Below are 13,391 nucleotides of genomic sequence, written 5' to 3'. Positions count from 1 at the left end.
TCTCCAACCAACAGCCCTGTGCGGGAGCCACCCTGTGAGCAGCTCCTCCAGCTCCGGGCAAGCCTTCTGATGACCTGGCCCCAGCTGACAGCTTGACTGCAACTTCATGAGAGATCCTGAGTCAGAACCAAACTAGCTGCTCCCAAATTCCTAACCCATAGAAAGGATAAGATCATAAATGTCTCCTTTCAAGCCACAAAGTGTTCAGGTAATTTTTTTATGCAGCAAAAGATACCTAGTACAAAGATACACACACACCACCATTTCAAATTAAATTTAGTGCAACAAGTGAAGTAAATCAAGATGATGTGGAAACAAGTCGTGGGAGCAGGGGTGACAAGACTGGGAAGTTAGTGACAGCCTCCCTGGCCAGTGACCTTGAGCTTCGAACAGAATGGTGGGAAGGAGCCAGCCAGCAGGGCTTTCCAACCCCAATAGACACCACACACCCCTTTTTATAACCACTAGGTCTCCATTAACTATTCAAAAATGAAATTCATAGGCAATTAAATCTTCCTACACACATAATTTTTTAAAAAAGATAATGACCTAACAAAGATGAAACAAAAGGAAAGCAATGTATAATTTGCAAATTTTATTATGATGTATAAATGCTCAGACACAATTACTCTAAGCCTTAGAGTCTAAGGGATACAATAAAGCAGCCTGATGCGGGAACCTAAAAGGAGAATCCCTTGAATGGTGACAGCTACAAAGCAGACTTACCAGGGTGCTGTGGTGGCAACTCAAATACCGTGGCTGGAATAAATGGCAGTGATGTGGTTTTGAAATGGCGAACAACAGTTCCAGACAAAACAGTTTTCCCTTGAATTACAGTAATAGTTGCATTCCTGGAAAATTCCATACATATTAAAACAGGATGGGAAGTGCTTTGTGTTTATATGTAAAGCAGATGTAGGTTCTAGGTTTAGATCATTCTGAACAGGTTTCTCCCCTACAGGGATGTGTAGTCCAGCCACGTGAGACACGTGTAAATCTTTGCTATTTGGGATTGTCCCGCTCTCTACAGGATGTTGTCAAGCATTCTTGCTCCCCGCTTCATCATAACAATAAAATTACTCCCCCCACAAAATTTCAACATGCCCTCGGGGGTCGCACTGCCCTCATTGAGATGCACTGATTGAGAGGAACAGGGATGCTTCAGCCAAGCCCTTGATGGAAACAAAAAGGGAATCCAGTGTGGCTGGAGAGTCCTGGGGAGGAAGAGAAGAAAAGGGGAGAGAGAGGTTCAGGCAGAGAATTCAGCCAAGGTGAGACACAGGTATCCCCCGCTTTTCAGAAGTTTGCGCTCTCGGCTTGGCTTTTACAAAAGACCTACACTGGTACCTGTTTTCCTTAACCAAAGGAAATCCGAAAAGCAAAATGGGAGCCATTATAGAGGCAGTGCACACCCTGAGCAGTGAAAGTGACACCACCAAGCTCCTCCGGGGTCCACATGCAGCAAGCAGCTCCACATCGAGCCCCAGGGCTTGGAACTGTGACTGTGAGCATCTGTGTTTCACCCTCATTTATGTCGTGCATCCATCACCAAGATGTATCCTAAGGTATCAGAAAAGCCTCAGAGAGCTAAGGGGGTTCTGCTTAGAGTAAAACTGGACATACGTAAGTGTTTTGATTGTGGTGAATGAAATAAAGGCATTGAACTTGCCTGTGTTCACCATTCATACCACTTACACACAGAGGGAGAATCTTGAAAGCTGCCGAAGTTACTACTGGTTCTGCTAGTAGCAAAGTGGTTTCCGTTAGCCCGCATCCAGTAATAGATAAAATGGCAAGTCTAGAGCTTGAGCGGATTGATGGGTGCACAACGCTGTTATCTGGGAACACTCAAAAACTTTCCCATATACATTAATGGTAATTGCTTCTTCGCCTTATGCCGTTTCAGCTTACGGAAGGTTTCATAGGAACGTTCTAATTCCAGCTAGCAGGAGAAACTTTCCCTTAGATTCAATTCCAAGGGCATTGGGGAGTCCTGTAGGGTTTTCAGCAGAGAGTGACATAGCCTGACCTTGTTGTGGGGGGTGGCTCAAAACTTCTGTTACTCAGGGGATTGCACTGCACTTCTCGGAGAGTTTCACACATTCAAGCACTCATTCATTCAACACGTAAGGATTAAGGGGTGTCTCATGCTGTGTAACAAACTACTCCAAAATGGAGTGGCTTAAAAGAACAATCATTTGTTGTTTTCTGCTACTCTGTGGGTTGGCTGGGCAGTTCTCCTGGTTTCACCAGGCTTACTGAAGCTGCTTTATTCAGCGGGTGGGTCAGCTGCAATGGCTGGGCCTCTCTCTCCATGTGCTCTTTCTTCCAGATGCTTCCTGAGCATCCACGACTTCTTGATGCCCAGGCTCTGGACCACACACAGCCTCACTTCTATCACATCTATTGGTCAAGGCAAGTCACAAGGCCACCCCAAGAGGGTAAAGAAACAGACTCCACTTTTTAACAGGAAGAGCTATAAAGCCACATTTACAGCAATGGAATTCATGGCCATGAAACATTCGACCTGGCTCTGGACCAGGCCCTGGGGGTACAGTCTGCCCTTCTGTGGCCTATACCTGGCAGATCACAAACAAGTCAACAAGTTAAAAAGATCAGAAAATGCAATGAACACACCATGTAGGGAAAGAGGGGCTACTTTATTTTTTTTAATTTTTTTAAGTTCATGTGGCTTTGCACTTTTTAAAAATATATATGCTTTTATTGATTTTTTTTTAGAAAGGAAGGGAGAGGGAAAGAGAGAAACATCATCATTCAGCTGCCTCCTACATGCCTCCCACTGGGGATGGAGTCTGTAACCTGAGCATGCCCCCGACTGGGGATCCAGTCTGTAACCTGAGCGTGTGCCCTGACCGGAAATTGAACCCAGTGACCTCGCCATGCATGGGAGGATGCTTAGTAAACAACTGAGCCACAGGGGCCAGGGGGAGAGGTGGCTATTTAAACAGGGTGGTCAGGTCCTAGCCAGCTTGGCTCAGTGGATAGAGCATCGGCCTGCGGACTGAAAGGTCGTGGGTTCAATTCCGGTCAAGGGCATTATGCCTGGGTTGTGGGCTCGATCCCCAGTGCGGGGTGTGCAGGAGGCAGCCGATCAATGATTCTCTCTCATCATTGATGTTTCTATCTCTCTCTCCCTCTACCTTCCTCTCTGAAATCAATTAAAAATAAATAAATGAACAGGGTGGTCAGGGAGGGCCTCCCTGAGATGTTTGAACAGAGACCTGAGCATTTGAATATGCCTGCATGGGAAGTTTCTGCGGTTTCCAAGAAAGACATGTTCTTGCATGAGCCCAAAGCACCATGGCCCCACTTGGGAGAGGATGGCAGTGTAAAAGAAAGGGCTCCAAGGGACATCACCAGTGGTGTTGTGATATCACTGGTCGTGGGATGGGGGGAAGGTGCCCTAGGGCCAGAGTATCTGTCTTCTTATACTCATTTGCAGCTGTGTAACACTGGCAATCTCTGCTTCTGCTTCTGTCAGACATCACCCCAAGCCCCCTTGCCCTGGTGTACTGCACGGGGAGGAACCACAAGGTTATGAGAATAAACGGATGCACTCCAGAGGGCTATGCACTTGGGGTGGCCCTTCCTGGCCGCACTGTGCACAGGGGTGGACTAGATGCACAGAGGGTCTCCATACTAGATGCCAGGGGTCAGCTCCGCTGCACAGACAGGAGGCTTGTGCGGAAGGGGTGTGTCTTGCCAACAGCATGGAGAAATCCCGTTTGGAGAGTGCACATGAATACCTGTCTCTCTTTCTCTCTCTACCTTCCCTTCGCTTCTCCTTCCCGTCCACTCATCATCCCCTTCATTTCCTTTTCTCTCTCCATCACCCACCGTGCTTTCTTTCCATCCTTTCTCACCTCCTCCCCTTCACCTCCTCCCACACCATTCTTTTTCCCTTTCATTCCTGTGCCCTTGTCCTAACTTCCCCCTCTTCCCTTTATCCCTCTCATCTCCTCTTTTCTTCCTTCTTCTCTGCTCTTCTCCTACGCTCTCCACTCCCGACCTCCTCCCTGCCTTCACCCCTTCACTTCCTCTCACCCCATCTCCACCTCCCCCCTGCTTCTCCTACCTTCATACCTCCCCGCATCTCTAACCACCTCTCCTCCTCTTCCACTCCCCTGGCTGCCTCTCTCTCCTCCTCCTCTGGCCCCTTGATCACCTCTCTCAGTCTCTGGACAATCCTCTTTTTTCCCTAACTTTCCCCCCTTCCTTCCTCTCCTCCCATCTCCTCTCCTACCCCTAACTCCACTCTCACGGTCCTCGCTGCCTCGCGGTCTCCTCGCCTCCTTTTTTATCACCCACATCACCGCCTCTCCTGCCTTCACCTCCGTTCTTCTGCCCTCGAGATCCCGACCCGCCTTCGCCCACTTCCACTCGCCTCCCCACCCTCTTTTTTCCTGTCTGCCTACCCCCACCTTGGCCCCGCCCCTCCTCGTCCATTGGCCCCGCCCCTTCCCAGCGTAGGCCCCGCCTTGCCGGGGTCACGGGGTCGACGGACGCGCGGCGGCCGCAGCGGCCCCGCCAGTCACGTGGTCACGTGACGCGCTCCAACATGGCGGCGCTGTGGGGCCGCGATGTCGCTTCCTGACGGGGCGGCACGGACGGACGCGGCGGGTGCCGACCGGGACGCCGGGCCCGCGGCCTCGTTCACCCGTTCGCTCGTGCCGCCAGCCCGCGGGGCTCCCAGCCCCGGCCGGGCTGGTGCCATGCAGGAGAGCCAGACCAAGAGCATGTTCGTGTCCCGGGCCCTGGAGAAGATCCTGGCCGACAAGGAGGTGAAGCGGCCCCAGCACTCCCAGCTGCGCAGGGCCTGCCAGGTGGCGCTCGGTGGGTGAGCCGCCCCGACCCGGCCCGGCCCCGCGCCGGCCTCCCCGCGTCGGCCGTTACCGCCCTCGCCCTCAGCCGGGCCTCCGGGGCTCCACCTCCCCCCGACCCCGAGTCCCACCCTGCCGTCCTCCTGCAGGACCTCGGGGGAGACGGATGCTCTGGCGCCTCGGGACTGGCCCAAGGTCACCCCGCAAGTTGTGGCGACCGGCGCGGCAGGCTCTCCAGCCTCCAGTCTTGGGGCACTCGCCTCGGCGTCCCGTTTCCTGGTTCCTCCCCTCACCCGCTCACTGTAGTCCTGCCTCGAGTCGGTTCTGCACCTGGTGGGGGCTCCGTGCTAGCGGGCAGGTGGGGAGGGCTGGTTCGGGAACCCGGAGGCTTGCTGTGGAAGTGCGGGTTGGAGACCGTCTTCCTTCCATTTGGGGAGCTCCCCCATCCCCCTCCACGGGGGGCATGGAGCGGGCTCTCCTGCGTCTCCCAGGTATGGTGTGGACGAGCCGGTCCGGGCGGTCCACTGCAGGGGAGGGTCTGAGGACAAGGGTGCTCGTCTGTTATATTCGCTTCTGGATCCGCTGCACCTGCACCCGTGCCTGGCACACAGTAGACACTGATCGGATAGACCCCTAGTTACGGAAAGAGGGAGAGGGCGCTGACTCATAACTAGTTAAAACCTTAATTCCAACGTCAACATCCCATTTTTCAGTTTAAAGCAACAGATATTTGTCACATGCGCACTGTGTACCAAGCACCGTGATGGGCACTGGGGATACAGTGGGGAACGAGTCAGACAAGATAGTTACCCTTTTAGGAGCTTATACTCTAATAGGGGAGACAAAATAAGTAAATAAGAAAATTAATGAGACACCTTTGAATACTAATAAGTACTTTTGTGAAAATAAAAGAGCGAGATGTGATAACAAAGGAATGCTTTTGATGAGGTGTCAAGAAAGTAATCCTTTCTGAGGGGTGACATTTGAACGGAATACTGAAAGGCAGGGAGCATCCCTGTGGAGTTTGGGAGAAGAGCGTTCCGGGCAGTGAGGATCAATACGGTTGACTAGATCCGGCCTCACTGCCCCTATGCCTTTGGTTTGGAATATGTAAAAAGACCTGTTTTTCCCAGCAAACTGCGTAAGTGGAAAGGTTTCTTTTCTGCAGAGTTTGAGATTGCCATCACCGTTCTCACTTTATCTGGTCCAAGGCACAGTGCTGAGATTCTTCTCTTGGGGCCTGGGAGTGGGCTTGTGAACTTTGCACTCCTCTGGGAAGAAGGTCCCTGGCTTTCATCAGATTCCCATCAGGGTCTGACTCCCTCAAGGGTCAAGAACTAGTGACATAGAGGTTGTTGCTTAGATAATCTTGGAGGAATTTACTGAGATTTAGACTTGCAACGCTTTTCTGTTCAGAAAAACCAAGGCTACGTGTTGGATGTCGTTTTATCAGGAATGCTCGATAAGCACTACAAAGCAGTTTGTTAGTTAGGCCAAAAGGCCTGGTACTTATAACTCTACTTGGAAATCTGCCTGGATTCTATCCTCTCACTATTACTTTTAAGTGTATTGTCACACACGATTCAAAATAGTTATTTGGCAGAAAAGTCTCCACTCCTTCCTCAGAAAACAACATATAATTTTCACCAAATTGTATATCACATTCTTGGAACCTACTTATAAAATGGATCATAAAGGGCCATAACATTGAGAGCTTATTAGACATTTTTGGATCATATCTTTCTTCAGAAGTTCAGATTTTTCCAGCCCATATTGTGGAATGCACATTCAGTGTGTTAGTAGTGACTGTAAGAAATAGCCTGTAAAGGAAGTAATTTGACCATAGGTTAAATGAATAGCAAGTTGACATAGTGGCTCATCGTCATAAAATTGAGTAATAGGAGCTATAGTCAGGAGACCTACGCTTAGTGTTGAGTTGAACCAGCCATCTTGTTTAAGAGAGTAATTGTGTGTTGTTGCTGATAAAAAAGAAAATGACTGTTTTACTTATAAACAGTAGAAAACATACAGCAAAGTGCCTAATGAGATGTCACTCTGCATCTCAAGACACAGTCCTCTTTCCAGTAAAAGTAGCCACAATGAGCCTGTGTATAAGAAGGGTTGCAATGGAGCTAGTATTTTAGAGGTTACCATGTGTGGATTATCATTAATTTTTGATAAGAGGAACGTTAAATGACTACTCAAAGTCGAAATGCTTGAATGAGAAGAGCACTTAACAGGAAACAGCCTCTGTGATATGAGTCCAATTGTAGCTTGTCAGGGGAGGGGAGAGGGGCTGCGGGATAGGGATTAGGAGTGTGTGCTCCAGACTCAAGACTGCCTGCGTTTCCCTGCCTTCCACTTGTTATCTTTGTGATCTTGGAGAGATCGACCTTCCTCAAAGGGTTATTATAAAGTTAGTTGACATGTGCAAAGAACTTGGCATGTAGTAGGTGCTCTGTAAAGGCTTGCTGCTCTTACTTATGTTTATTATTTTAAGCTACAAACCAGAGAAACTATAAGTGCTCTGGCTTAATGTAGTATATTAACCTACATTGGTTCCTCATTCAGCAGTGGCTTTTTCTTTATTTGGTTTGTAGATGCAATAAATAAGAATTTAATTACATAACAAAAAGACTGTTTATTGCTAAATAAATCCAATGAAGATGGGGTGGTTGTCTCTTGTAAAAACAATGATGATCAAGATGGAAAAAGTTTGGAGTAATCTCACTGATTCATCTCCACTAAATGCCAAATGCATAGATAGAGACTCCCAAGTAGGGGTTGTGTCCTTCCAGCCTTTATCTGGAGAAATCAGAAGAGCCAGTGAGAGTATTCATCACCACAAGGACATTGTGGCTCTTTACCATGTTAACAAATTTTTGACATATAAGTAATCTTGAACCTTTCAGCTCCCTGTTGGGTAACATAATTATATCACTAAAACTCCCTTTCATGTCTTTTTTAAGAGCCAGTTTTTCCCCGTGATCTCTCCTTAACTTATATTGCTGCTTTTTTTTTCTTTTTAATCCTCACTCTAGGATATGCTTACTGATTTTGAAGAGAGAATGAGAGAGAAATATCAATCGGTTGCCTTCCTTACATGCCCTGACCAGGATTGAACCTGCAACCTAGGTATATACCCTGACTTGGACTCGAACCCACAACCTTTAAGTATATGGGATGACACTCCAACGCAACTGAGCCACCTGGCCAGGGCATCTGCTCTTGAACTATATGGAGTTTGCAGACTTGACAAGATAATTGAGTGCTTTTAAATTGAGCATAGAAAAATTTCTCTGGAAATCTGAAAAACTTTAACGGAATTCTAACAATACTTTACGTATATATAAGAGATACAATATCTTATTTAATCATTTAATATGCACAAATGGCCAAGTAAGGGTTAAGTGTTCTATAATTGTTGTCATTATTCTTAGTCATTATCAAGAATATGTAAAGCCAATAGTAAACATACCTATATGTTTTTCAAATGACTTTTAAAAATTGAATTTATTTTTTAGAGTAGTTTTTAGATTCACAGCAAAATTTCATTAAAGGTACAGAGAAGAATTCTCACATAGCCCCTGCCCCACACATGCATAGCCTTTCCCGTTATCACTATCTCTCACCAGAGTGGTACATTTATTACAATTGATGAACCTGAATTATCATTAATGTAGACACCCAATTGAGTGACTTTTTAACATCTCATGTTATGTAGTAACTATGATATCTACCATGTACTGATCATTTCTTAGGTTTCAGGCACAGTGCCATGAGCTTTACATGCAGTTTAGTTCTTACTGTTATCCTCATTGAGGCCCAGAGAAGTTGGCCAGCATAACTCAGCCAGTAAGCAATGGAGCTGGAGTGTGAACACAGGCAATCTGGCTCCAGAGCCCAAGAACTATTACTACCATGCTGTATTGTTTCTCCATATAAAAGTTCTTGTATATGAAGTCTTTAAACAGTTATTATACTACAATGATGTTTCTGTGCAAATGAAGTTTTAATAAAGTTTCTGTAAGTAAACCACTCAGTAAGTAAAGAGACCATATTTTCTATAGTTGGGATGTGTTTGAAAGGCCTCTAATGAAAAAGATCACAACTATTTTTCCTGCAGGGTTTTACTGCATAGGTCTTTGGTTTACTTTAATTTATGGACTAATGGGAAGAAGTAAATGAGGGTAAAGAGCTGGTTTCCCATAAGTTTCATTTGAGTTATGAAGTTCTTCTGATTTATGACATCTCTCTTTATCGGCCGTGAACTCCCTCATATTAATTCTGGAGTTGTGACCTGTAATTGATGTCTGTCTTTGGGTCCAGTAGGGAAAGGGGAACCAAGGCCCAGAGAGCAACTTTCCCACATCTGCACAGCCAGATGGGGAAGCAGCTATATACAACACAGCTCTAGCCTGACATAAATGATAAATTAATTTGTAGATTTTCTACTCTGTTAAATATATGGGATTTAGAGATACGTGGATCTTTGGAGAGCTTAGCTTGAGCTGTCTTGATGGCAGGATGAAGGTGGAAACCAGACTGGAGTGGGTTGAGGCATGAGTGGGAGGTAGGGAAATAGTGAGCTCAGACAACTCTTTCCCAGAGTTTGGCTGTGGTGTGAAGGGGAGGAGGAGATATGGATCATGGGAAGTTTTCTTTCTGTTGTTTTTGTCTTTTTTTTTTTTAAGATATGAAAGATTTGTTTAAATGTCATTGGGAAGGAGCCAATTAAGGGAGTACATTCATAATTCTTAGTTGTATATTAATGTGCAAGAAACATTTAACATTTATACATCCATCTGATGGTAAATTGCTTTTTCCTCCGTATGATGATGATGATGATGTTCTAATTTTGATGTGTTCAGAATAACTATTCTCACTATTAGGAAGAACCTCAGTGCAAAATTTGAAAAATATAAATTTAAAAAAATCCCTAAATTGTCATAGCAGATAGAGTAAGGCTTTAAATTAATATATAGAATAAAATATTTAATTTTAGCAAATTCTGGTATTTTGATTGGACATTTTGTTTATGAGTGCTGTATATTATAAAAGTTCTGAGGAATAACAGGACTCAGGAGCCTGACAGATTACTCTTTGTTGAAAAGCTTTATGATGATTCTTTGGGAGGAGGTCATCTCTCTAGAAGCAGCATCTAAAAATTGGATTTTGGTTATTGAAAGGTATTTATTTATTGGATTGGTGGAATATTCATTGAGAACTGAGTTTGAAACTTTGCTTATTCATTAGTCCTGTGAACCTGGGCTAATAAGTTAGCTTTTTTGAGCCTGAGTTTCCTGAGGTGGTAATACCTATGCCACAGGATTATTGTAATGGTTAAGTGAATTAATGAGTGAAATTACTGACACAGTACCTGGCACTTAACAGATGACCTGCTAAAATTCAGAGGCATTGGTGTTACCATGTTTAAAGGAGAAGGAGCTGAATGCTTGCTCTTCTCTATCTTCCCTATTCATTGGTTTATGGACCTTTTTGCTAGTCTCTGACATTTGGACACCAGAGAAGCAAGTGGTTGGATGAATTTAGAGCTCTGTCCTGTACTTGTAAATCTCAGGGAAGATTCTGTAAGCAGTGCCGGGGAAAACAGTAAGACCATTCTTTATGGAAAAGAGTGAACTTGTGAAAAGCGTGTACTTAATCAGCAAGTACATGGAGTCTCCTACATAAATAGCTCAGCACTGTATTTAGTTCTCACCATTTTCACCAGGCTGAGGGGCCTGCCAGGAAAATACTTGACTTTCTTTCCAGCAAGGTTATCTTAGAAAAGAGTTTTTATGTTTGTTAATCCTGGAGTCTTCCTATAAGAAACTTCTTTTGGTTTACTGTCTTGGTTATAAATAAATCTTTTAGCTTTTTGTTAGGTATTTTATTAGGTTTTATAGATTTATAGGGAGAATAGCCTTCATGTGCTAGGACATAAAACTCTTAAATTTGCCCTCAGCCCTAGGGAGTGGTCAGTTTATATTTGTTCTTTATATAATTCTTTTTCCTGTTGACTGAATGAGGCTGAAATTCATTTAGATAGTATTTATTTGGGTGTCACACCTGGTTATGATGCAAGGAAAATAAAAAAAAACAAGGACCCTGTTCTGTTCTTATGGAGTTTTCAGTTAATGGAGAAGAGGGGCATTGTTCAAATAATCTTGTCCTCTGGGCCATACTAGCAACTTGAGAAATCCCAGGAATGAGAGAAGCCTGGTCCTGCAAGGGGAGTGAACAAGAAGTGAGGGAAAACTTTCCTGAGGAAATCTGGAGATCTGAATGATAAATAAATATTAAATAGGTCAAAGTCAGAGGCATTTTGGCAGTATGGGGAAGCAGCATGTGCAAAGGTCCTGTGGCAGCAAGGTGGTATATCTGTTAAGGAAACTAAAAGATATAACTATATATGAATTTACAATTACAAAAAAAAAAAAAAAGTCAGGGAAAGAATGTTTGAGGATGAGGTGGGAGAGGTAGGCCAGGGCCCTTGGAGATCATTGTGAGGAGTTTGACTTTTAAACCAAAAGCAGTGAGACCACACTGAAGAGTTCTAAACAGGGAAGAAGGTGATGGGATGACCAGTTTTGTATTTTTGGAAAGATCACTTGGGCCATTGTGTTCAGAACATCTTAGAGCAGGGATGGGGAACATCTGGCCCGTGAGCCATATAAGTCCCACGAAATCATTTGGTCTGGCCCTGCCAAGGCATTAGGGGTGAGTTAATTAAATATTTGACCAAATATAGCAGGCTAATTTTTAAGTTGATAGTTTTATATGGCATGAATATGATGTTATAAATATCCAAATGGCCCTTGGCAGAAAAAAGGTTTCCCACCCCTATCTTAGAGAAAGACCAGAGAGGGTTGACACCATCTAAATGAGAGATGTTAGTGGCCTGGACTTAGAGTGGTGACAATATAAATAGAGCAAAATGAATGGTTTTCCCATTTGCTTAGAAGGTAAAGCTAAAAAAAACCTGCTGATGGATTGGGTGAGAACGAGGATTGCTAAGGCTATTAAGTTTCTGACTCACCCAACTGGATGGATGTTGGTTCTGTTCTTTAAAATGGGAGTGTGGGAAGAGGAGGGGGTCAGGAATGAATTGGGACTTGGATGTGTTGAGTATTACCTGCCTTTGAGCATCCAATTGTATAGGTGGAGTGGGAAGTGGATAAATACATGAGCCTGATGTTCATAAGACAGGCCTGGACTGGAAATGGAGATTTGGGAGTCATCAGTCTGGGTGGGGATCGAAAATATAGGTGAGGGTAAGACGGCCTGAAGAGAGAGAGTAAAGGGAAGGAGAGGCATGGGGAGCTAGGAACCCAGCCTGCTCTGGCTGAGTAGAGGAAGTTAAGTCTGTAAGGTAAATGAAGAAGAGATGGGCTGGCAAGAGGCGGAAGGCAGATGAGAATGTGTGCTTAAGAAGCATAGAAAATTTCAAGAAGGGTGAGGTCAGTAATAAGGTCAAATGTTGCAGGGAGCTCAGGTCAAATAGAGACTGGAAAAATGCCTATCAGATTGAGTGGTATGTGGGTGGATTTAGCTTGAGCTGTTTTGGTGGTGTAGTGAAGGTGAAAGCCAGGCTGGAGTGGGTTGAGGCATGAGTGGGAGGTGAGGAAATAGGCAGTGAGCACAGACAACTCTCACATGGAAGTCATATTGTGTAGAGGTGTGTTATTTATTTATTTATTTATTTATTTATTTATTTATTTAAAGGTAGAAGCTTGAACTTGTTTCAGTGTTATTGGGAAGGGTGCCCGCTGAGGGCAAAGGTTAAATGCAGGAATGAGAAAGGACAGTTTATCCACTGAGCCAAACCAGCTATGGCTGAAAGGACAGTTTATTCAACAAGTATTGAGTGCCTACTCCATGCCTAGGAATTCCTAGGTGCTGGGAATTCAACAGTGAAGACAACAGGTGAAAGTCTCTGGTTATAGAGTTTATATTCTACTGAGGAAAACCAATAACAAATGGACTGATACATAATATGTCAAGATTGGTAAGTACTGTGAAGAAAAATTAGAAAAATGAGTCAGAATAAAGTGAAAAAATAAAGCAGGTGAGATACAAAATGATGAGTAGAGATGACAGTTTTAGGTAGTGAGGGAAGGACTCTGAAGAGGTGACATTTGAACAGTGATCTGAAGGAAGTGAGGGGGGAAGCCATGTGGCTATCTGGGGGAGGGAGGGCCTTCCAGGCAGCAGGAAAAGCAAGTGCAAAGGCCCTGAAACAGGAAAACCCAACAAGCAGGCTGGAGGCAGGCGGTAGAAGATGAGATCAGAGGGATAGCAGGGGGCCAGATCTTATAAAGGCTTGGAGGCCAAGGTCATGATTTTGGATTTTACTCAGAGATGAGAAGTCAGTAGAGAGCTTTGAGCAGAGGAGCATATATCATCTAATTTACATTCCAAGGGAATCCCTCTGGCTGCTGTGTGGAGAAAAATGTGGGGAGGGAGGGCAGATTAGATCTGAAGCAGTAAGACCAGTTAAGAGGCGGTTATGGTGGTCTGGGTGGGAGATGATGGTGGTGGCCTGGT

General features: G+C 44.9%; 1 protein-coding gene across 2 annotated transcripts in view; it reads left to right on the top strand.

Annotated features, from left to right (window-relative positions):
• Positions 1–4,549: 4,549 nt before the first annotated feature.
• The window catches only part of ARFGEF2 (ADP-ribosylation factor guanine nucleotide-exchange factor 2 (brefeldin A-inhibited)), an 84,631-nt gene continuing 75,789 nt past the window's right edge, over positions 4,550–13,391 (top strand). For both annotated transcript variants that reach the window (XM_005871457.2, XM_014543906.1), the window contains exon 1: positions 4,550–4,854. In XM_005871457.2, the coding sequence (XP_005871519.1) occupies positions 4,602–4,854 (253 nt within the window). In that variant the 5' untranslated portion in view covers positions 4,550–4,601. The remainder of the gene's footprint in view (positions 4,855–13,391) is intronic.

Source organism: Myotis brandtii, unplaced genomic scaffold (genome assembly GCF_000412655.1).
Source record: "Myotis brandtii unplaced genomic scaffold, ASM41265v1 scaffold342, whole genome shotgun sequence".
Taxonomy (NCBI): Eukaryota; Metazoa; Chordata; class Mammalia; order Chiroptera; family Vespertilionidae; genus Myotis; species Myotis brandtii.
This window is presented reverse-complemented; position numbering and strand designations above follow the sequence as displayed.